The 24,647-nt window shown below is 38.1% G+C and overlaps 1 protein-coding gene across 1 annotated transcript in view; it reads right to left on the minus strand.

The window, feature by feature from the left end:
* Positions 1–22,620, minus strand: part of LOC131069244 (B3 domain-containing protein Os01g0723500) — a 114,618-nt gene extending 91,998 nt beyond the window's left edge. The window contains exon 1 of the mRNA XM_058004607.2: positions 22,135–22,620. Within this exon, the coding sequence (XP_057860590.2) occupies positions 22,135–22,281 (147 nt within the window). The 5' untranslated portion in view covers positions 22,282–22,620. The remainder of the gene's footprint in view (positions 1–22,134) is intronic.
* Positions 22,621–24,647: the final 2,027 nt, after the last annotated feature.

A 24,647-nucleotide genomic window follows, 5' to 3' on the forward strand; every position in this document is an offset into this window, starting at 1 on the left:
ATCTGAAGGAATTGCATGAGACATCCGACAAGAGCCGAGCATTCTTTCTGAAGAATCAGTTGTTCTCCATTATGATGGACGAACGTATGTCCTTACAGGAGCACCTCACGAGGATTAAGGACATTCGAGATCAACTCGAAGCTATTGGTCGGACTATGGAGGAAGAAGACATGGTTGTAATCACTTTGAAAAGTCTTCCGAAATCGTATGAACACTTCATTGAAACCCTCAATATTACTTCCACTAATGTTGATCTGAAGTTTTCAGAACTGTGCACCAAACTTCTACAGCAGGATCGTTGGAAACAGCAATTTGGTAGTAGTACTACATCAGCCTCCTCGGAAAATGCCTTCACAGCTCAATCCTTTCAGAAGGATAAAGGCAAATTTCAGTCCTCTCAGTCTTCTCAGCAGAAAGGCTCTTCTCAGACACAGGATGGAGCTAAGAAGAAAAATGTGCAGTGCAATTACTGTCACAAGTACGGCCATATGAAGAAAGATTGCCGTCAAAGGCTCGCTTCTGAACAAAAGAAGCAGGGAGGGTCACACCAGAAGGCGCATGTTGCGGAACATTCCGAGCAGAAGGAGTCCGCCTTTTATGCTTTTATGGCTAAGAGGTCTTCAGATCATGCCAGGTCTTCTGCTTGGTACATCGATTCTGGTGCATCACGTCACTTTTCTCATCGGCGTGACTGGTTTACAGACTTCTCACCTTTCAGTGATTCTGTTGTATTTGGCGGAGGTGAGGAGTATACTGTTGTTGGCAGAGGCACTGTTCAGATACAGTCTGGTGGCAGGACTCTTCTTTTTCTGAATGTGTATTATGTTCCTGGAATGGAACTTAATCTGCTCTCTGTCAGCCAGATTATGAGGAATTCTCCTCAACTAGATGTGGTGTTCAGTGCTCACAAGTGCTCCATCATTGATCGGGAGACTCGTCTTACTGTTGCTGTTGGTCTAGAGGATCATGGCCTATATAGGCTCCTTGACACTGGTGATTCTCCTGAAGTGGCTCTGGCAGCTCGTGTTTCTCCTCTTAGCACTTTGTGGCATCGGAGATACGGACATCTCAACATTCAGTATCTCTCTCAGCTGTCTCGGGAGGGACTTGTTTCAGGGTTACCTGATATTCAGACTCAGCATCTTGGAGTATGCGGCGCCTGTCAAGCTGGCAAACAGCATCGAACTTCATTCCCACATGGAAAGTCTTGGCGCGCATCTAAGGTACTTCAATTACTTCATGCTGATATTTGTGGTCCTATGAATACATCTTCTGTTACTGGTTGCAAATATTTTTTGCTTATTGTAGATGATTTTAGTAGAAAGATGTGGGTGTACTTTCTTAAACATAAATCAGATGTATTTAGTATCTTTCAGAAGTTTAAGTCCTTGTTGAAAAAGAGTCTGGACAAAGTATCATTACTCTTAGGACAGATAACGGGGGGGAATTTTGTTCTTCTGCATTCTCCAACTTCTGTGATACCCATGGCATCAAACGCCAGTTGACTACACCCTACACTCCTCAGCAAAACAGTGTTGTTGAGCGTCGCAATCGTACGGTTGTTGAGATGGCTCGTTCTATGTTACAACACAGGAGTGTTCCGAATAAGTATTGGGCTGAAGCAGTATTTACTGCTGTCTACCTTCTTAACCGTTCTCCTACTCAGGCTGTTAAGGGGAAGACTCCAGAAGAGGTTTGGTCTGGTCGGAAGCCTCAGATCAGCCACCTGAAGGTTTTTGGCTCTGTTGCCTATGTTTGGATTCCAGATGCTAAGCGCACCAAGTTGGATTCCAAAAGTCAGAAACTCATGATGACAGGATACAGTGATCACCATAAGGCCTACAGACTGATAGATATAGACACTGAACGTCTTATCTTGAGTCGTGATGTTGTATTTGATGAAGACAGAGGATTCTTTCAGTCCCCTTCTTCTGAGCAGAATTCTGAGGATCAGCCTCACCGTGTTCTTATCCCATTAGGTTCGCCTGATGGGAGGGATGATGCAGAATCTATTTTCGATGATGCACTACCTGAGTTCCCTCCGGAGAATAATCCTCCTCTTGCTGCTCCTGTTCCTGATCATGAGCCTCTTCCAGCTCCTCCAGATGTTAGCACTTCTACTCTCCGGCCTAAATGGTGGGCCAAGACCATTGGTGATCTCAGGGATACTGAGCTCATTGAGGGTAGAACCTCCCGTAATAAGAGCAAACAGCAGCATACAGTCAATTTTGCTCTCATGGCTAACATACACAGTGTTTTTGAACCTCAGACATATTCAGAGGCTAAAGGTATACCTGAGTGGGAACAGACTATGGAAGCTGAGTTCCAGAGTCTTCAGAAGAATCACACTTGGGCTCTTTCTGATCTTCCTTCAGGGAAGAAGCCCATTAGCTGCAAATGGGTGTACAAAGTAAAATACAAAGCTGATGGAACCTTAGACAAGTATAAGGCTCGTCTTGTTGCTCGTGGGTTCTCACAGAAAGAAGGCATTGACTACGAGGAGACTTTTGCTCCTACAGCCAAAATGAGTACCATACGGCTCGTTCTTGCCTTAGCAGCCCAGTTCAGTTGGAAAGTCCATCAGATGGACGTCAAGAGTGCCTTTTTGAATGGTGACTTACAGGAAGAAGTCTACATGACGCAACCCCCAGGATTCAAGGTTGCTGGTCAAGAACAGAAGGTCTGTAGACTAGTCAAAGCACTCTATGGTCTGAAACAAGCTCCTCGGGCTTGGTACATGAAAATTGATAAGTACCTGACAGATCATGGCTTTCAGCGGAGTCCATCTGATGCAAACCTGTATATCAAGCATACTAGTAATGATATTCTGTTTGTGGTTGTCTATGTGGATGACTTAATCATTACTGACAGTTCAGCACATTTGATCACTGGGATCAAACAGGATTTGTGCCGCACTTTTGATATGACAGATTTGGGACTTCTACATTACTGCTTAGGAGTTGAAGTTTGGCAGACTGAGACCAGTATCTTTCTCTCTCAGTCCAAGTATGCCAGAAGTCTTGTGGACAGGTTCAGAATGCAGGATTGCAAACCTGCCTCTACTCCTATGGAACCCGGGCTCAAACTTTCAGCTCAGTCATCCTCACCAGTTGTGGATGAATCTCTGTTCAGGCAACTAGTGGGCAGTCTCATCTATCTTACTGCTACTAGACCTGACATCAGTTTTGCAGTGAGCTACATTTCACGCTTCATGACAGCTCCCAAGGCTGATCATTGGTTAGCAGCGAAGCGTGTGCTGCGTTATGTGAGTGGCACTTTTGATTATGGACTTCTGTACACTCGGAGTTCTGATCCTATACTCAGTGGTTACACAGATTCTGACTGGGCAGGTTCGGTTGATGACCGTAAGTCTACAGCAGGGTATGTGTTTAGTTTGGGATCTGGTGCTGTCACATGGACTAGTAAGAAGCAGCAGGCAGTGGCTCTCTCCTCGACGGAAGCAGAGTATCGGGGAGCAGTTAAGGCATCTTGTGAGGCGGTTTGGCTTCGGCGAATGCTTGCGGATATGCATGTCTCCCAGGCAGGTCCTACTCCCTTGTTCTGTGATAATCAGGGAGTGCTCAAACTCGCCAAGAATCCAGTCTTCCATGAAAGAACCAAGCATGTGGAAACGCATTGTCACTATATTCGACAGCTGGTTGAAGATGGATCCATCCAGTTGCTGTATGTTCTTACCTCGGAGCAGCCAGCAGACATATTCACCAAGCCCCTTGGTCCTGATAAATTTGTAAAATTCAGGGGGACTATAGGTGTAGTCAATAGATTGAGCATTAAGGGAGGGTAATAGAATATTAAAATATGTTAATTTTTAGTATTAATGCTCATTCAGTGTACATTCTATTTTAGAAAGATCGTCTTCGATCTTCTCAGCAGTTTCTTTTAGAAACTTGCTATTCTTGTAAATAACTTGTATTATTTATGAGCGTTTTGCTCATTCTGTTCAATCAATCAATTCTTTGAAATCCATTGCGTGTTTTCGCACTCGCACTGTATTAGAGGGGAGGCATTCACATTAATGTTTTTTATCAAAACTTTCTTCTAAGCCATGTGCATTCTTTCTCCAGCCCTAGGACGAAACCCTAGTGGCCTTCGGGCAATCTGCAAGCCAAACTACGTAGGCTTGTAGTGGCACCATCCCACAAACCTCAAGTGCTTCATTCTGCAGAATCAAAGACGAAGACAAGCTTTGCTATAGCTAGAAGAAGTCGTTTTCTTTTGATTTTGGGTTGATCGACACACAATTTATGAGTTTTCTTCAAACACTTTATGGGTTTTGATCCCCTCTTTTCAGCTTTCCAAATCATTTTAAAAATCAAAACTTCATTGAGAGACGAGTGAGATATTCTCTTTTTACTGAAACTTTTTTTTTTCACTTTTTCTCTTCAATTCCAGAAGTGACTACATGCTAGCAACTATCGATTGATTTTGATTTCTTTTAGCTGGATGAACAAGTCAATCCTTCCACAAATAACAAGTCAATTCTTCCACAAATACTTTAACATTTCATTATCACCATTCATCACAATATGTTATCATTATTACCATCAGCTAACTAAACATGCAAATGGAGTAGCAAGCTAAGTGAGCTTAACCTTGGGGGAAAATCCATGGTTAAGCGTGCTTGAGTTGGAGTAGTATTGAGATGGGTGACCTTCCGGGAAGGTCCAATGCTTCACCTTTGTGAGCATCACCTAGATGCAATGAGTGTTAAGTGTACCATTCATTCTAATGAGACATGAGTTCTTGTGAACCACTGCAATGAGTGCTAAGTGTACCATTCATTCTAATGAGACATGAGTTCTTGTGAACCACTACTCATGAAACGTGGGTCAATGAGTTTGACTCGAAAACTACACAATTGAATCTTGATAACAATATCATGATTAAACATACAAATGTTTATCAATCATCATTATCATAGTCAATGCTTCACTGAATTAAGGTAAAGTTTAGAAATGTATTGGTATGGCAATATAAACACGGAGTAAAGTGTCATAAATCATGAAATAAAAAGGACAATTTATAGACTCATCAATGAACATGAAGAAAAAATATTTATAAAAATAAATCAAATATTTGCCAACAGAAAACAATTTCCTCTTTACAAAATAAATATATTCATGCCTTGAACTCCCAAACTTGTTCACTATTAAATGATCTCAAAGGGGCAATTGAGAATCTTTTTGAGTTCACACCCAATGGATAACATCGCACACATCAAACGGCCACACTGACATCTCAAATTGACACTCATCAGCACAACTGTCATATAAACCAAATCACTGACTAACAGCTACAGTAGGCCATTGGAACCTTTTCCAAATCTTAGAGACATGCAACTTGAATCTAAGGGTTCAGCTAAGACCACATAATTTTTTTCTCACAAAAGATTGGCATACACACCTTCCCTCAAAAGTATCCTAGGCTAACGTTGGCATATGCCTCCTCATAATAGATTTTTTTACTCTTCCATATTGTCTAAACCTGTTTTACTTTTCATGTATTCAGTACATATTTCATTTGTGTTCTTTGTTCCCTAAGGTGTAGATCCATTTAAAAATTCACATTTCAATTTCACAAGAATTCAGACTTCAAATTCTTTTGTCAGATTCCAGAGTATCCTGGTTACAAATGTAGAGTTTCCAGCCATAGTAGCAGCCTTTCAGGGAAAAGATGTAACAGAATTGACTAAAGAGATATGTTCCACAGAAATGCATCGCTTGTGGTCCAGATGACATATGCTAGAGATACCCCAAGGACATAAGTACTTGGAGTGGACATCCCCTCTTTTCAGAATTGGATAGACTAAGTCATTTTGTGCATAAAAATAGAAAAAAACAACTTTTAATGGAAAAAGATGCTTAAAATGGGAGGATTGTCATTGCATGAAAGATCCCTAAATAGGTCTTTTGCTGCCCTGTTTAAATTTTAATTTAATAAACTATATTTTGGAGCCTTTTTGGTGTTCTTAGAGACTAGACAGAAGATGCAGAAGAGTTTGTTTCTTTTGTGTTGTTTTTTGGTGATGGGGTTTGCAACATATGACAAGAAACAACATAAAAATGAAATGTAATCAAGAGATCAGCTTCTGATTTTTTATATGACAGCAGATTACAATCATCTAGAAGTGAAATAACATTCACATGTACAAGCAGAAAGCATACCAAGGATCCTGTTGACGTGTTTTTTATGACTGCGCCTAACACAGAATAAAATCACCAACAGTCACCTTATCCTCTCTTAATCAAGATTAGTCCGTATGCTAGGATTGCTTAAAGTTCAAACGGCTAATTCCAAGGTTCCTTCAATGCGTGGACGTGACTCAGTTGGCTGATGTGATTGCTAGTAATCCAAGGGGCCTTACGTTTGCATCATTCTTTCACTTCTTTGTTGTGGCTGGAACTCAATCATCGGATATGACAATTCTGCGATGCTGCTGCTTTGAACGGACTAAAATGAACTGGAAGTAAAAGGGAAAGGGTTCAGAAGGATCTAAATATACTCCTAAGGACAGTGATAACGATGAATAGTGCTTTGGTGGACAAATTCCAAATAAACCAAGCTCTACTTCGCCAAGATCAACTACAACTCCGCAAGAACCGGTGCAATCTTCTGGGGATGCTAGAGGATTTTCAAATCGAGAAAGTACATTTGAATACCAAAAAACGGCGCAATCCAAACGACCATCAACAATCGAACTTAGGACAAATTTAGGGGGTTCAGGCTAACTTTACACTGCAACTTACAATCAACAAGATGCAAAAAGTATGAACTATGAAAATTCATCAAACACCACTACATTCTCCATTGAAATCAAAGCACTACACTACTTCTACTCTAAGTGAGGAAGGTGAAACCATGCAAGCTTTAAAAAAATAACTTAAGTGGACACCATCAGAGAACAATGTTTCACTGTTATTATCTCAAAACATATCGCAACAATTTCATACAAAGCTCCCTCCTTCACAAATGAGGGGGGTAATCCCTTTATATAGGCCTCAGGCCATGATTACATGCAAACCCTAATTAGGGTTTTCCCTAAAAGATTCTCCACTCAACATGCAACAAGGTGGGAATCTCAAATCAATAACCCATCATGCCCATATACAATTAATTCAAAAGTACCCAAAATAGCATCCATTGCGCATTAAATGCACACCTTCAAATTCGCCCAATCATGTGTTGAACATTCATCCATGCAAAAATCACCCCATTATGTCATAAATGATCCATCATTTCCACATGCGGCGGCTGCATGCAAAAGGAATCTGCCATAAATTCAACATGCAATGACCGAGACGCCATTTGGTCAAATATTCTGGTAATGAATGCGCCACTCTACTGCCACGTGTTCAATAGATCCTCACCATGCAAGTGGACCTCGCCATCATATATCCGCTCCTGTAAATCTGGAATTGTTTGAGAGGGAAAATTCGATCGAGGAAGAATTTTCTTGAAGTCTCTTCAACTTTCCTTGCTCAGAGAAGGTTTTTCATCAATTCTGCACATTTCCTATTTTTTAGGAAAATTTCCAAATTAGGGTTCCACGGTCTAGGAGAGAGAAAATTCTCCTACGAATCCAAATCTGTAAAAAGTTTTGAAATTTGGATGTGATTTGATGCCCGGGAATGGATTTTTAAAAACTTTTCCTCGGGCAAATTTCTTGTTTAGTTCATCCCTGATTCCTTCCTTGCCTTAGAAATTTTATCTTCAATTCATCCTTGGATGTGATTTCTTGTTGTGGAGGAATTCTCCTTTGGAAAGAAATTTGTTCCTTACCCTGAGGAAGGAAACTCTTCATACCTTAGCCAATTTTCATGATTTCCAAGAACTATGTCCTGAAGGAAGAAATTTCAAACACTTAGTCAATTTTTTACCTTTCCTGGAATTTCTTCTTCTTGAGTGCAATTCTTCCCCGATGAAGGAATTCATCTCTTTGTGTACTGTCCATGAGAAGATCATTTTAGCACACTCCTGTGTTCCTAGGCAGCATTTTACACTTGGTGGGGAATTCTTTCAATCCCATGGATTCCTTGCATCCCTCTATCTGGCGCTCCTTCTCTCACTTGGGCACTAAAATGCCTTGGTGAAGGACTCTTGCAATTTGCCTGTTTCTCCATGCACTCTTCATTCTAGCGCCCTCCACAAGGCTAGGGCGGAAATTCCTCCTAAGGAAGGAATTCATTGTTTTGTGAATTGTCCATGTCTTTTTTTCAACATCCCTATTTTTTAGGGATCCTCCTAAAATTTAGGAGCCAGGTTCATTGGATGGAGAATTCTGCCACGATTCTAAATCTATAACAATTTCCTCATTCCGGCGAGATCCGGTGTCTAAAAATAGCAAATTCAAAAATTTGCCTGAGGGCAATTTTATTTTCTATTCCTCCTTGACCCCTTGGATTCCATGCCTTAGGCAAAAATTTCAACTTATTAACTTGGGTGTCGAATTCACTGTGCCTTGGAATTTTTTCATTTTCCATGCCTTCCATGGAATGTCCAGTTTGGTGCCTAAGTCCACATTTGGGCGGATTTTTCATCTGGCCAAGGATTCATGGAATTTTCCTTCTATCCATGGGAATCCCATTTTGGCACCCTTCCTCATGTCCTGGTGCAAATCACACTTAGCCAAGGATTCATGGATTTTTCCATGTGTCCTTGCCTGGCCCATTTTGGTGCCCAACTGCATACTTGGGCGGAATTTTCACTCTGCCATGGATTCATAGAATTTTCCACTTATCCTTGCCTCTTCCATTTTGGCGCCCAATTGCATCCTTGGGCGGAATTTTCACTCTGCCATGGATTCATGGAATTTTCCACTTATCCTTGCCTCTTCCATTTTGGCGCCCAACTGCATCCTTGGGCGGAATTTTCACTCTGCCATGGATTCATGGAATTTTCCACTTATCCTTGCCTCCTCCATTCTAGCACCCAACCACTTCCTTGGGCGGAATTCTTCATGCATGGAGGATTTTGATGCTTTTCACAAGTTCCAGCCTCTTCGTCAAGATATATATATATATATGAAATATAACATTTAAGTATAAGTGGCATCTTCAATATGTCTTTTTCCTTAAAGACATATTGAAGATGCCACTTATACTTTAAGTTATATTTCATATATATTGTCAGGATGTTTGAGAGTGGTTTCAGGTCCATAGGAATCATAATGCAAATTCTGGATTTTGGAAGATTTTTTAAGTTTTCAGACAATCAAATTTCAGGCCATTTTCGGATCAGGATGACATTGGTGGATTGATGTGAATTTTTGGACTTGGATGATTTTGCATGCTTTCCTCTTCTGTAATAGGAGTTCAAACTCAACCATTTTTTGATCCAACTTGTCTGCCTTCTAACTCTTCCGGATTTAGAAATGGTCTTCAGGAACGTTCAATCTTCAACGTCTTCAGAGATATTCAACTTTCCGTGTTTTCCTATGAAGAACCTGCCAAAAATAAATTTTTCCAAATAGTAAGTGTTTCAAAATGTCAAGGTTTGGGCAAAATAGGTCAGAAAAGAACTTACTAAAAATAGAAATTACTAAAAATAGTAAGTTTGATTTTTGGCAAAATTAGACCACAATCCAGGACTTGGTAAAATCCCTAAAAAATAGAAAGTTGCTCCGTTTTGGCTCAAATTTTACTGGGAGGTTCCTTGAAGGGTCCTAATTCCAGTCGTATGTTCAATTTTTCGAAAGCCCTAACAAAAACCCCTAAAATCTAGGACAAAAGGCAAAAACCCTAAAAAAGGACAAAACAGGTCCTAGACTTCATCAAACTCGCTCAAACAGAAAGCAGATTAAACCCAAATGACCCTCGAACACCTGCAAATCAGGGAGACTGACGAGACTGTTGTGAAAAGACCCCAAAAACGCAAGCCAAAAGACCGGGAGGGCCTAAAAAGAAGGGGTCCCCATTTGCAATGGGGCAATGTGTGAAAACGTCACAACAAATCCAGTGCTAGGGTTTGAGGCCGGTTTGCTATCCATAAAATGGATACAAGCTAAGAATGTAATGTCCCTACTAGTTAGAGATCACTATCCTGCAAAACAAATTGTTAGAATACGACAAATATATATATATATATTTAACTAATCTAACTTGCCATCTAACTTTAAAATACTTAATTAACATAATCACAATTCTCATCTAGTAAAAAGGATACGAATGGCATACGGCAATATGTCATTAGGCGGTCGTGAGGCTCGCCTTCTTGGAATCCATCTTGGTTCCAAGCCCTCCAGGAAATCAAAGGTGAATCCGATTCCTATCTTGAATGTAATTTCTTACATCCAAGCCCTCCAGGAAATCGAAGGTTAATTCGATTCCTGTCTTGAATGTAATTTCTTACATCCAAGCCCTCCACGAAATCGAAAGTTAATTCGATTCCTGTCTTGGGTGCAATTTCTTACACCCAAGCCATCCAAGGAAGACCCTATGTCCATTCCTTGCCTTGGGTGATGCATCCCATCATCCAAGTCCTCAGAGGGGACCGGCCAAATCCGTCTCTTCTTGGTTGAACTTAGTCAACCAAGCCATACATATGCATATAGATATTCAGTATATATACTGCCCTAGGGATTATCATAATCCCTCCCTTAGACTAAGAGAGTTTCCTCCCTATAGCCTCCAGCATGTGTTTACATTTATAATACATTTTGACAATTTAGTACTATTTTCATTTCATAATCCACCTTTTTATGTTAACATGTATTCCTAATGTATTCTTTAACATATATATATATCAAATGTGCTTTACCATCATTAACATATGCATTACATTTTCATTAATCACATCTGTATTACATAATCATTCTTAGTGTGTAGATTAGTGTATTAATTACTTGTATTCATTAATATATACAATAAATAGCATCAACATATTCCTTACCTATGTTCAATGATATATATCTTAGTGAGCATTAACATATTAACTAATTATATTCCTTAGTAAATGGTAATACTTTACCCCTTACCTGTTTGTCCGCAGCAAAAGTCCCACTCTCTGATTATTTCTACCGCTCTACCTCTTGTCCTCCCTTCCCTCTCACTACTATGGCTGCCTCCCACTTAATACCCCGTGAAGGGTTGTACCCCTCCACGGGTCCCCTTCCACATGAAGGGGTGCGGTGGTAATCGCAGCCTTACTGTCGCACCTCTTCGTGCGGGGTAATCGAGGGGGCTTGTTATAGTCCATTAGGAGTATATTTTCGTATTACTTTGCCTTTTTAGAATGTATTTAAATAATGAATAATTTCCTCTTTATTATATATATTTACATGTATAATAAATAACACTTCCTTTATTATATATTTAAAATAATAAATAACACTTCCTTTATTATATATATATATTTAAATATATTACATATTAAATAACACTTTCCTTTATTATATATTAAATATATTTCCTCTATTTAATATATTACTTATATTATCATATTAATCATGTATTTACAATAATCTTATTTAATTGATCCATATCCTTAACATTATTAAATAACTTTACATCAGGTGATAACGTAGGGGTTATCATAGAGAAGGATGGTGTAGGAGCAGATCAGTGGATCCAATCTACTTATTCTGCCATAAGATGAATTACCAATAACAAATTGGGCAAGAAACCAAGTACCAGCTGGAAATCCAACCTTTGCCAGGCAAAATTATACAATTTTGACCTTCTTTTCCCACTGTTTTGCTCACCCTGATCACAAATCTAGTCAGTTGATTGTGATTTCTTCCACACTACCCCTTCTAATCCCAACAATGAGATCAAGCACAATAAATGGAGTTAGAACCCTCCATTTAATTTTAAATTGATGCACAGCCTTCTAGAATGGTACGGCACTGCCTGGAATGGTATGGCTACAATTATGAAACCCACACTTGCTACAATTTCAAAACAAACTGCTCAGAACTGATATATCATACCTACTGGTGATTGCTGGGCTAGTTTTGTTGCTAAATTGATCCCCATTGGGTCTAGACAAGGCACATACTTGTCCCATGTGGGCAAATTAGTGGGTACACCTCCACTACCAATGCAGATCTAAGGGTTTACGTCCTCCAAACACCTGCAATTCCTGCTGCTAATGCAGAGCTAAGAAAATCAGAAAATAAAATAATAACACAATGCCAATTCCCTCCTCCAAAAAGTCTAATAACCTTTTCCAAGGAGTGGTAACTAAAAAAGCATCTTCCTTGGCATCTTTTGGGTCTACATAGCTGAAAGGCTTAAAGGCTTTTAAAGTAAGACAAGGGTCCCACCATGCCATGTCATTTAAGTGATTTGAGCAAAGGGGTGGCGTTGACATTAAAGGGGCCACTTTATTAAAACATAAGCCTTTATTAAAAAAAAAAAACTTAGGCTTATAAAGTAACTTTATAAAAGTTACTTTTTCCCTTATTAACTTTTGACACTTAGAAATTTTTAAGTGTCTTTATTCAACAAATGCAATGTGGGAATTGCATCAAAAAGATAGGGACATGACATTGCAAGTTCAACATATTGCATTTACTCTTTAAAAGATTTACTACTTTTAGTTTCCTTATGTTAATTAAAATTTAAATATCTGCCCCCCACCATCCCTGATGCAGTCAAGATTGGGGGATCTTATCAAACTGCTCAATCTTGCAACCTTAACATGTCATCCAATCCATTATGTTGAAACAAAATCTGAAACATATATTTATTTCAACCTGCATATATACATTCATATAATAAAATATCTCAAGAACAATAACATCTATGAAGGATTTCAACAATAAACATAATTCGGAAATTTTACAATGTTACTAGGCACTTCATGCCTACAAGTCTTCAAATCTTTATGCCTTCACACTTTCTTGGCTTCACTCCTCATTAGAAGTTTGATATTTTCCCATCCTACAGCTCTCATAGCTGCATGTAACACCTCCAACACACCTGCAAAACTCTTCTTTCTCTTCTTCTATCTTGCTCCTCCTGGCAAGCTAATTCCCTATACTCTTCCTTAAGCAATTCCCCGGAGCAACTTACAAGTTCTCTCTCCAACCTTGCTGTTGTTGATTGCTACTTCTAAATACCATCGAAGGATGCATTTTATAGAGATTATAACCCTTGTGAGGCATCACAAAGATGCACCCAAATCTGCTCTTTCATTTCCCTCTGATTGTTTTTTGAAATTCCTTTGTATTTGCTTGAAATTCCTCATTAAATGCTCCCAAACATGAAACACAAGCTTGCTTCACCACATCCAATGACTTGTTGTAGATGCATTTGAAAAATGAATAAAAATAAGAACCAAGTTGTGCTCTTTGGAAAATTAAAGTCTTTAGTTACTTTCTCAAAAATTAGTAGCTTTTCCCTCCATTTTAGGCATCCAGAATGAAAGAATAAAACAAGAATGGAATGCCAATGGCCAATTGCCTTATGAACATTTCCCTAGGCATACGAATTGTTTAAATTAATTTATCTTCAATTTATAATATGCCAATGAATCCCTTCAATCTTCGAAACCTTGAAATTGTGCAATATAATACACATAAAACACTCTGCCTCTGATTTTTTAAATGAAAGCCAACTATGGATTAAAATAGTATTTTATCCTTCAACACTCAAAATATGCTCTTAAGATCCATCCTACACCAAAAATGAAAATCTTGAACATTAAAAAAAAAAAAATTGTGATGCAGGATTGCTTGTGAGCCCGGATGCTCCAGCATCAATCCCTCTGCCATCCTGTTGTGACGTATTCACACATCACCCCATTGCAAATGGGGACCCCTACTTTTTTCGCTTTGTGGGGTTTTGCTTTCTAGGTTTTAGTGTTTTGTCTGTTAGCCTTTGCTTTTAGAGTGTCGCCAAGGGGATCACTAGGATGGCAGGCTCTGCTTGAGCTAGGGTGAGTCAGTGGATGCTTTGGATTAGGGTTTCTTTGAAAGTCTTCCTTAGGGCCTGGTTTTGCTCTTGTTGCTAATTGTGTCTTGCTTGGTGAGCGAGTATCATTCTTGAAGGTCCGAGCTAGGTAAACTTGGTGAGTGATTAAGTCTGGAATGTCATCCTGATCTTCAAATTTCCTGAAATTTGGCTTAGTCTGGAATGTCCTGATCCTGAAATTTGGCTAAGTCTAGAATGTCCTGATCCTGAAATTTGGCTAAGTCTGGAATGTCCTAATCCTGAAATTTGACTAAGTCTAGAAAACTGAAGAAACCTCCAAAAACTAGATTTTGTAATATAACTCCTGGAGGTCCGAAACCACTCTCAAACATCCTGACAATATATATGGAATATAACTTAAAGTATTACTTATACTTAAATGTTATATTCCATAAAATGATCTTGACGAAGAGACCAAAATGTCAAATTTCGCTCCTGACCCTTCCAAAGGGTCCAGAGCGAAATTCTCCATAAGACATTCTACTTTGACCAAAACCTAGAACTAACACATTCCTAGGCTTGAATGAAGGTAAAAACGCTTGTTTGAATGAGGAAATGTGAAAATGAAGTCAGGATTTGAGCCCAAGGATGATTTTCGCTCCTGACCCTTCCAAAGGGTCCAAAGCGAAATTCATTTTTCTCCACTTTGCTCTTTGAATTGACCAAGTTTGTTGACTTCTAGGGCATGATAGGAAGGTTTTGATGCACATTTGTCTTTGAGAGGAGATTTGAGGTGACAAAATGATGGAAATTAGCCTAAAGTAGGAATTTCGCTCCTGACCCTTCCAAAGGGTCCAGAGTGAAATTCTTGAAAACACCTCATTTTCTCCCTTGTTTAGACCAGTGTTCTAGTTTTGAGGTGATGGGATGTGAAAATGTGAAGGATCTTGGCCAAGATTAGGAATTTCACTCCTGACCCTTCCAAAGGGTCCAAAGCGAAAATCCCCTTAAACCTCAATTTCTCACTTATCAAGGCCAAGTTTTGAGTCCTAAGGCATGTATGGAAGTATTTTGACTTGTTCTAAGCCTTAGAGAGCGACTTGAGGTGGAGGAGATGAAGGATTTTAGCCAAGAAGATGAATTTCGCTCCTGACCCTTCCAAAGGGTCCAGAGCGAAATTCTTGAAAACACTAATTTTTCCTTAAGCCAAAGTCAGGACCAAGGTGGAAATGAAAGGAAAGTAGTCTATGTTTGCCTCTCAAGGAAGATTAGAGTTTGAAAAATAAAGAATCAAGGTCAAAACATGATTTTCGCTCCTGACCCTTCCAAAGGGTCTAGAGCGAAAATCCTTATAACTCTTGTTTTCTTCCTTATTTTGGCTAGGCGTTGGCTTGATGGAGGATGAATGGGTATGTTTTTGCCTAGAGAGGGAGTGGGATGCTTTAGAAAATTGAGTTTTTGCCTAGGAGATGAATTTCGCTCCTGGCCCTTCCAAAGGGTCCAGAGCGAAATTCATTATTTACTTCATTTGCTCCCTTGTTTTAGCTTGAAACCTTGCTCCTTAGATGAAGAATGATCTATGTTTGCTCCCAAATGAGATTGAAAGTTTGAAAATTGAACAAACAAGCCCAAATCATGATTTTCGCTCCTGACCCTTCCAAAGGGTCCAGAGCGAAAATCTTCTTAGACCTCATTCCCTTCCTTGTTTGACCAAATTTTGATTTGCAAGGTATCTTGAAAGGAAGAGTGGACATGTTTGGCCTTTGGAAATGTTTGAAAGCATTGAAAAATGAAGGATTTTAGCCAAGAGGGTGAATTTCGCTCCTAACCCTTCCAAAGGTCCAGAGCGAAATTCTTGGAAACTCATATTTTCTTCTTGGAGATGGTCAAATTCTTGAGTTTTATGGCATGGTTAGAAGGACTTTGATGTGTTCTTGCCTTTGAATATTGGATTGAGGTAATGGAGTAGTCAAAGCAAGCTCAAAATAGGAAATTCCCTCCTGACCCTTCCAAAGGGTCCAGAGCGAAATTCCTAAAATCCCTTATTTTCCTAGCAAAGTCAAGTCAAACTTGGGTTTTTGTAGCTTGGATGAGTGAGGAGAAGTGTTTTTTGCCTTTTAAAATGGATTCAAGTTGAAATGATGGAGGAATGAGCCTAAAACAAGATTTTCGCTCCTGACCCTTCCAAAGGGTCCAGAGCGAAAATCCTAAAACCCATCATTTTCTCCAAAATTTGTGCCAAGCCATGCCTAGACTAAGGTGAGGGATGCCCTTGAGATTGCCCTTGAATTGATTGTTGTCTCAAAAAATGATGATTTTGGGCTAGAGGAAGAAATTCGGTCCTGACCCTTCCAAAGGGTCCAGGGCGAAATTGTGCAAAACCTATCTTTTCCCTCAATTTTATGCCAAATCTAGTGTGGATCAAGATCAAAGGAGGCCTTAGGAATGACTTCAAATTGCCAATAATTATCAAGTTTGAAGGAATAGAGCCAAATGATGAAAATCGCTCCTGACCCTTCCAAAGGGTCCAAGGCGAAATTCACAAAATGTCCTTTTTCCTTCAAGTTTGAGCTAAGCCAAGATGATGATCAAGGCAAATTGGACCTAAAGATGGCCATAGGCATGTGCTTCAATAGGTTTTGAGTCCAAGAGGTAAGGATTTTGAGCTAAAGAGTGGATTTCGCTCCTGACCCTTCCAAAGGGTCCAGAGCGAAATTCCCAGAATCACCTAGTTTGCCCATGAGGAAGGTCAAGTTGTGGATTCCTAGCCTTTGGTGAGGAGAAGACTAGTGTATGCTTGCCTTAGAAGGCATTTTGGAGTAGAGACATAAATGAATTTTGTCCTAAAATACAAATTTCACTCCTGACCCTTCCAAAGGGTCTAGAGCGAAATTCTTAAAACCTCTATTTTGCCCCAAATTTACATCAAACTTGGTATTGGTTGAGAATATAGGGATCCTTAGGCATGCATCTAAGCAAGTACGGTCAGAAAGTGAGGTCTAAATGAGCCAGGAATGCAAAATTCGCTCCTGACCCTTCTAGAGGGTCCAGAGCGAAATTCTTATAGGGCCTGTCCCTGGAAAGAATCTTGGACAAACTTCATTTTGATGTCTTCTTGTTGATGATTTAAGGTATAAAATGCTATGTTAGAGTAGATATATTATGTGTCCTTAATCATCTTATGGTTTGTCTTGCAGATGAAAGAAGACCAGGCCAGATCAAGGATGACCTCCACAAGACCAGGCCAGGGCAAGGACGACCACTTCCAGTCCAGCATCATCGAGGACAACCACTTCCAGCTCAACATCATCAAGGACAACCTCTTCCAATCCAGCATTTGAAAGAAAGGTACACCATCCATCCTGTACATCAAAGACAAAGGAGGTTAAAGCAAGGGTCCGTTGGAGAAGCAGATAGTTTCAAGAAGAGTTAATTAAAATTATCTTCTCAGCGTCATCAAATTGAGCATCTACCAGGTTACAAGTGTCAGACAAGGTGGCATCCCAGTCATCACTCCTCCAATCGGATTGGTCCACCTCAGCATGTCCAGATTCAATGTACCTGACTCATCAAAGATGACACAAACTTCGGTGTACCTACCCCGATTATCCATTGGTCGAATATTCCAAAGAAGACGTGTCCAAATAATGCAATTATTTCATTGGCCAAAATTGAGTTTGTTTTAACAAACCCTAATTAGGGTTTTCATTGTAAATCTCAACCATTGATCTCAAGTTGATCTGAGCCTTTGAATTGTATTGAGGGCGTTATATAAGCCCTGGCTCCTCATTTATAAAGGAGAATAGTTAGTCAATAGTAGTTAGAAGGTGAATAGTTAGAAATAGTGAATAGTCAGTTGATAGAATAGCAATTAAAGTAGAATAGAAAGAGAAGGCAAAGATTGTTGCCAAGATGTTGTTGTAAAAGACTTGTAAAACTTCATTGAAGAAATGGTGAAATCTATGGGTCGATTCAACAATTTGCATGGTCTCTATACTTCTCAGATTTGATTTCATGTTGTTAGATGAGTGGAAGAAATGTGTTTGATTGATGGTGAAATTTGTATATCCATACTACTAGCAGTTTGTTGATTGCAGACTTGCCTTGTGTAGTCAACTGGAATCATTCAGCTTAAGCCTAACTTCAATTGTCGCTTCTTCACTGATATGCATCAACCTGATGGTGTCTATGCCTGTAGCGATGATCTGAACATCATAAAGCTTTACTCCGAAGATCGCACTAACCTTGTGGAGATGGTCCTGGGATGTCAAAACAAGACTGACTTAGAATTTCATCAAAGGTCATTCATTGCTCCTACATTCTTAATGTCAGAATTAGATCCTTCCCTCGCCCTCATCCTTTTTTCCTTTTTTTTCAAAAAATCTAGGCTAGTGAAATCCTGTGTTCCAGCAATATTCAAAGCAAATCAGACGTTTAGTCATCAAGTGTAAGTCCCCTTGTGATTCCAGCGAAATCACATCATACCACAAAGAGCTTATCCACGAGTAGAGAACCTACATACAAGAACCTTGGAGTTGCCTCGACTGATCCTTCGGCAAGATCTTCAGCAGTCGGGAAACTTTGCTCAAGAGAGGATAAGGTACCTTTAGGTATTTTATTCTATGTTCGCATGTGCATGAAAAACACATCAACACATCCCAAAGATTAGCAAAAATTTTTAACATCCCTAAAGCCGCATCTACATGTCCCACCATCCTAGAAACTTAGAGTAACACCATCCACAGGCTAGACAAATCAGCTTAAGCCACTGCCCTAAGCAAGTGAAAACTAAATTTGCAGAAATATTGAAGATTTTGATGAGTATTGACTAAACTAGACAGTAAGTTTTCAGGCCATGAGATTCAAAAGACAAACTTCCCAAAAAAACTGTGTCTGAGAATCAAATGACAATTCGTTGATGCAAAATCAAACACACAGTTTCGTTAGAAGCTTGTCATTTGATTATTGATTAGTTCACGTGTTTCACAATATTGGTTGTACATTGTGAACCTTAGAATCCTTCATGTCCCACTACTTAAAACTGTAAATGTTATTCGATTTTCAATTTCCAAAATGCAAGTTATATTCAAGATTAGTTATCTTCTTTGATGTATATGTTATTTCTTAAATAATGGATCTGATTATTATCTGGTATGATGTAGATAGAGGAGGAGCATTTATCGATTTCAATGTCCTTATCACAAATGCCGATTGATATATATATGTATGCAAGGAGGATCAAGCAATACCTTGACCGATCATGTCTATTAGACATGACCGATCAAGATATTACTTGATCGCACCTTTCAATTATCATTGTATTTACCGATCGGTGTATTTAACAAGTCACCCGATACTAATCGGCGTGTATACCATAAGCAAATCACCCAATACTAATCAGTGTGCATACCATAAGTAAGTCACCCGATACTAATCGGTGTGTATACTATAAGCAAGTCAACCGATAACATTCGGTGTTCACAATCGGTGTATATAGTTATAAACTAAACCCGATAACAATCGGTGTTCATACGATTCAATGTGAACCAATACCAATCGGTATTCTGTGCTATGATATTTATAACCGATAATTATCGGCAGTTTAAGTATTGATTAAGAAACCAATATTGATCGGAATTTGCAAGTAGGATTGAATGTATATAAATCGAAGAATAATCATCAAATGAAGGAACGATAGCTTGAAGTCTTCATCATGGTTTATCGATAGGATAGATGATTGAATGAGAGACTTTATTTATCTCTCATTCAATCATTTATCTTACCGAGGCTGTCATGCATTAACAAAAACAAATCTATGTTTCAAAAGTGCTAACTATATCTGGTTAAAACAGAGCAGCACCTGCAAAACAACTGTTGCTGTAGATCAGAAATTGCACGTACATGCTGTACAAATTCAAGTAAGATCTTAAAAGCAGTCCTTCAAGATAAAATTCAGCACTCTCGATGTTATCTAGCAGCACCTGCAAAACGATTGTTGTTGTAGATCCAAAATTGCGCCTACACGCTGTACAAATTCAAGTAAGGTCTTAAAAGCAGTTCTTCAGAATAAAATTCAGCACTCTCGATGTTATCCAAGCAGCATTCTATAAGAGAAAAATCTGTTATGGAAAATTAATAGTCTAATTATGCACAACGGCTTTGTGTTTTACAATGGCCAAACAATTTAGAAGTGTCAAAAAAATTGTTCCTAAGTAATATAAATTCTGTAACAGCAGCTAGTGGCCTTTGATTTCATTAGCATGCTGTATTTTTTTATCAGGTATAGTAAAGTTGTACTCATAGAGATAAGATGTACAGAATACAGAAAAAGATCCTGAGGCTTGCTGAGAATATGTTCAGTGTGTATCATCACGTCAATTCTACACATTGGCACAGAAACAAACGGACACAGGTGAAAGCATCTGGCATGCTAACAATATGTACACCAACTGAAGAAATTGACAGTAAAAATTACTGACTTCAATATGTGTTAAAGAGGACTATCCATGCTAACATTTTTAACACTCATGAAAGTATATAGACATAGATCAATGTCATAGGCCATTTGATATTCAAAGCAAAACCAAGTATATGGCCATAAAAGCATCCATATAGCTGAGCCTGAAACTATAAAAGTTTAAAACTGAAAAACTATATAGCTTCAGAGAAGGCACCCATACCCATTGAATGGGATAGATATCTGCCATATACAAACTGGAGAACTCTATCCAGTTGTTCCAAGCTCCTGCGGCAGGAATGTGTAGCTGTGCCTGATTGACAAGTATCCATATAACTAATATCGCTCTTGTAGGCACTGATGGATCACATCTGCAGGGCAGTTATCCAATTTGTAGAGGCAAATATGTCTGATATGTTATTAAATTAAGAAAATTTTGGTTGGGCTACATTTCTAATATCTTTTATCGACAAACTATATGTATAACATTTTTGGCATTTCTAAGAGTGTTAATGAACTTGATTAACATATTCTTGAAATAAACTCCTCTTAATTTCTTAGGTTATTACAGTCCAAAGTTTTTTTCAAAACTTGTTAAAAATTATATTTGCCTCCTTAAGATTTTAAAAAACTTCTAAAAGACTTCCCTGGATCTCTGGTATAGAAATGTTGCAGCACAAAAAAGGAACGCCTATAAGTACCTAACATTTGCTAAAACTATATCTGAATAAGAAAATGGTAAGGGAATAGAGACAGGGATGGGAACGAAGAGGTGGGGTAAGCGTTTGGTCGTGAGGACGGAACTCCAAATCACATGGCAAGTTCCCCTTGAGACCATTTAGCATCTCTCTTTCTCACATGGCTCTGAAGATGGCTTATGAAAAGGTAAAGATAAAGTTACTTTGTAAGGTCATGACTTAGCCAGAACAGCAACTTGACATCTGCGATGTGCCTCGTGAGAATAAGATTTTTTCGTATATATGGCTCAAACTTTTAACCCATTTGGTTTGAACTCCATGACGAAGATTAGCAGTAAACCGATCCTTGCCGAGAAGCTAAAACTTCCAGTCCAGAACACTATACATTAATTTCTCTGTTTATTTTTCATTCACACTCCGTGGCGTTTTCCTGGTTCAAGTGCAAGGAAAGAGAAAAAACAATATCATCTTTATCATTGTTCTTTCTTTACAAGGCCATAAGTATTGGTGCCTTATGCATGAACCATGTTAGGATCTTTATGTAACCAAATTTGCAGTTTTACTAATCTGAGTATGTAATGCATCATTTAAGATGTGAGTAAAACCCATGTTAGGATTTGTATGTAACCCGCTTCATAGTTTTACTTATTTGGGTATCTAATGCTTGGATTGAGGTGCAAGTATGAGCCATGTTAGGATTTTATATACCCAAATTTACAGTTTTAATAATTTGAGTATGTAATGCATTGTTTCAGCTGCGAGTAAAACCCATGTTACGATTTTTATGTACACGACTTTATGGTTTTACTTATCCGGGTACCTAATGCATGGATTGAGCTACAAATATAAGCCATGTGAGGATCTTGATGTAACCAAATTTATGGTTTTGCTAATTCGTGTACCTAATGCATTGTTTGAGCTGCGAGTAAAATCCATGTTAACTTCTCTATGTAGCCCCAAACTTCATAAGTTTGCTAATTTAGGTATGTAATGCATGGACTGAGTTGTTCTTGCTTTTAGGGCCTTTATGCACCCAACTTTATAGTTTTAGAAATTCGGGTAGGCGGTGCATGGATTGAGAAGTAAGCAAAGCACGTATACATACCAGTTTTTTAGTAAAGTCGTCCAGCATGACCTTGAAGAAGCATGAGCCACTGAAATTGGACATACCATGAGTTCTGTAACATGTTTGGGTACATTGCAGGCATGCTGTATATCTTCGTGTACCTTCTCTTCCGTCTGTTCCTCCCATTTTTATGGTCTATGCATTCAGAGTGAATGATGTCTATAAACAAAATTATTCGTGTTCCGCCTGATCGGCGTATTGCCAGCGCATGTGAGACGACAGTGTGATATTTCGACAAATCTTCAGGGCAATCGATAAAAATCATTACGTCTCCAGACTTTGGGGATGTAATGCCATCTTTTCGGTAAAATTGACTACATTGTTTTCATGAACGCATTCCGTCCTTGTGTAGGCGCGATCATGTAACTCAGATTTTTGTTTCTTCCTCGCTTCGAAAAATATATCCAAATTATTGGAATTGTACTCCCATGATTCGTTCGCCATTAGGATGAGAAGTATATGAAAAAATCAAAGAATACGGAACAAGAACTGAAAAACAGGCAAAATGAATTTTAGTTTAATTAGGTAGTGTATGCGGAAGTATGCGGATATTGAAAATTCGTTACAATATAAATTTTATAGAATGGTTTAAAAAACACTCCAAAATTTGTATAGATATATAAATATATCTATTTAAAGGATTTAGATATAGTGAGTTTCTATATTAGATTTGTAGTATAGGTTAGATAAGTGTGAAAAGAGTTTTTGATAGATATATTTGATATATATTTGATAAGTGTAATATTAAATTATATTTCTATATATAAAGTTTATTTCTTTAATTTTTTAGAATGGTTATTTGAATGTTTATAAGGGTTGTGGATATTATTTTATTATTAGTATCTTTGATATATTTGTGGTATTGTTTCTAAAGATATTTAATTAGAAAGGTTAAAAAATAGGTCAAAGTTTGAGAGTTGTGAAGCATCTTTTTCATGAATGTTACAACAATGTAATTTATGGAACATTTATGAGAGAAAGTTGGCTAAATGGCATTTATGATAGAATCTATAATGCCTCAATGTGTAAAAGGAGTTACATTCTATTCTTCAATATGCTCTTCATGAATGAGGTGTTTGATTTTTGCATTGGGTTTTAAGTGTCTAGTATGGACACATGGTTTTGACTCGTCATTTTTTAAACCATTTATGGTTACTTATTTTTGAATTCAATATATATTGGAAGCATAAGATAGAGGTTATGTATGATTGTTTGCAAGTACTCTCACACTATCAAAATGTTGTTGTGTTGAAGAAAGAAGTTGATGTGTTGATAATTGTGTGTATTTAAAGTTAATGCAAATGTCTACTCTCTTTAGGGGTGGAGTTCTTTTATGAAAGGGTTTATCCATGTACATATAGTGCTATGTGTATTTGTTGATTTAATTGATTGTTGTATGTGTTTATCCATATTACATTTCAAATTTGGTGATTAATTGCATGTTTATCTATTTTGAATAATCATATTTAACACTTTATGGTTATGTTTTGTTGTAAGTATTCACTAGTTTCTAAATATTTTGTATCAAAACCTCAATTTTTGTTATAGAGGAATACCTTTCTAGAAGCTTTGTGATTTTTTCGTTGCATTGAGTATTTTTCTTATCTCTATGTGGTTGAAGCCATGGCTAGCATATGGGTGAACTCACAATGTTGGTTCCCACTTTTTGGTACATCCTTATTTTTGTTGAAATCATACATTTTTTAGAAAATATAATGATTTAAGCTTTAAGAGGTCTCATTGAAGTAATTACTTGAAGAGAGTTAGATCAAAGACTCTTAGATCAAAATTTCTTGGATAGAACCTCTCTACTTCTAAATCATACTTGCAACAGAGTCTCCTTTGCATCTATCAAATGCTGATAAAAAAATAATTTTACATTAGCTTTTGGGGGGGTCAAATGAATTCATTTAAAAGTTTTGTTTATTTAAGTATTTAGTCCTTGTTATAAGTTTTCCAAATAGTATAATTTAAAAAAAAAAATTGGAAAAGGAGGGGTAAAAATTTATTAAATCAAACCGAGCAGTACAAAGAATAGGGCCACAAGCCCAAAAAAGAAAACATAAACAGAGAGCTCAACAGAAAGCCCCCAAACGGGCAACAACTAATCTACTAAATCCTCCTTGACCAAACCCTCAAGAATATGAACATACTCCAAGGGTAAATGAACCCAGTGTAGGCATTTGATGTTCCGATGATGCTCCGGTGAAGATTGGTAGTCTCTGATGATTGCAGATGCTTAAGAGTTGTCATTGATGCCAATTTAGCCTATTGATTTGATCTGGTATGAAGTTCTAGTTAACCGGTAATCTAGAGTATATCAATTTGCCCAGTGAAGTTGTATAGGTTTGTGAAAGGAAATACAAGAGCAAGAAAAGAAAAACAAAATCCAAGTAAGGCTATTGATGAAGTAAATGTTACCAAGAGAAATGCAGAAACCTTGGAGAAATCACCCAAATGTGAAGAAGGAGGCACAAGAACCTTTGAAAGGG

The sequence above is a fragment of the Cryptomeria japonica genome, chromosome 6 (genome assembly GCF_030272615.1).
Source record: "Cryptomeria japonica chromosome 6, Sugi_1.0, whole genome shotgun sequence".
Classification (NCBI taxonomy): domain Eukaryota; kingdom Viridiplantae; phylum Streptophyta; class Pinopsida; order Cupressales; family Cupressaceae; genus Cryptomeria; species Cryptomeria japonica.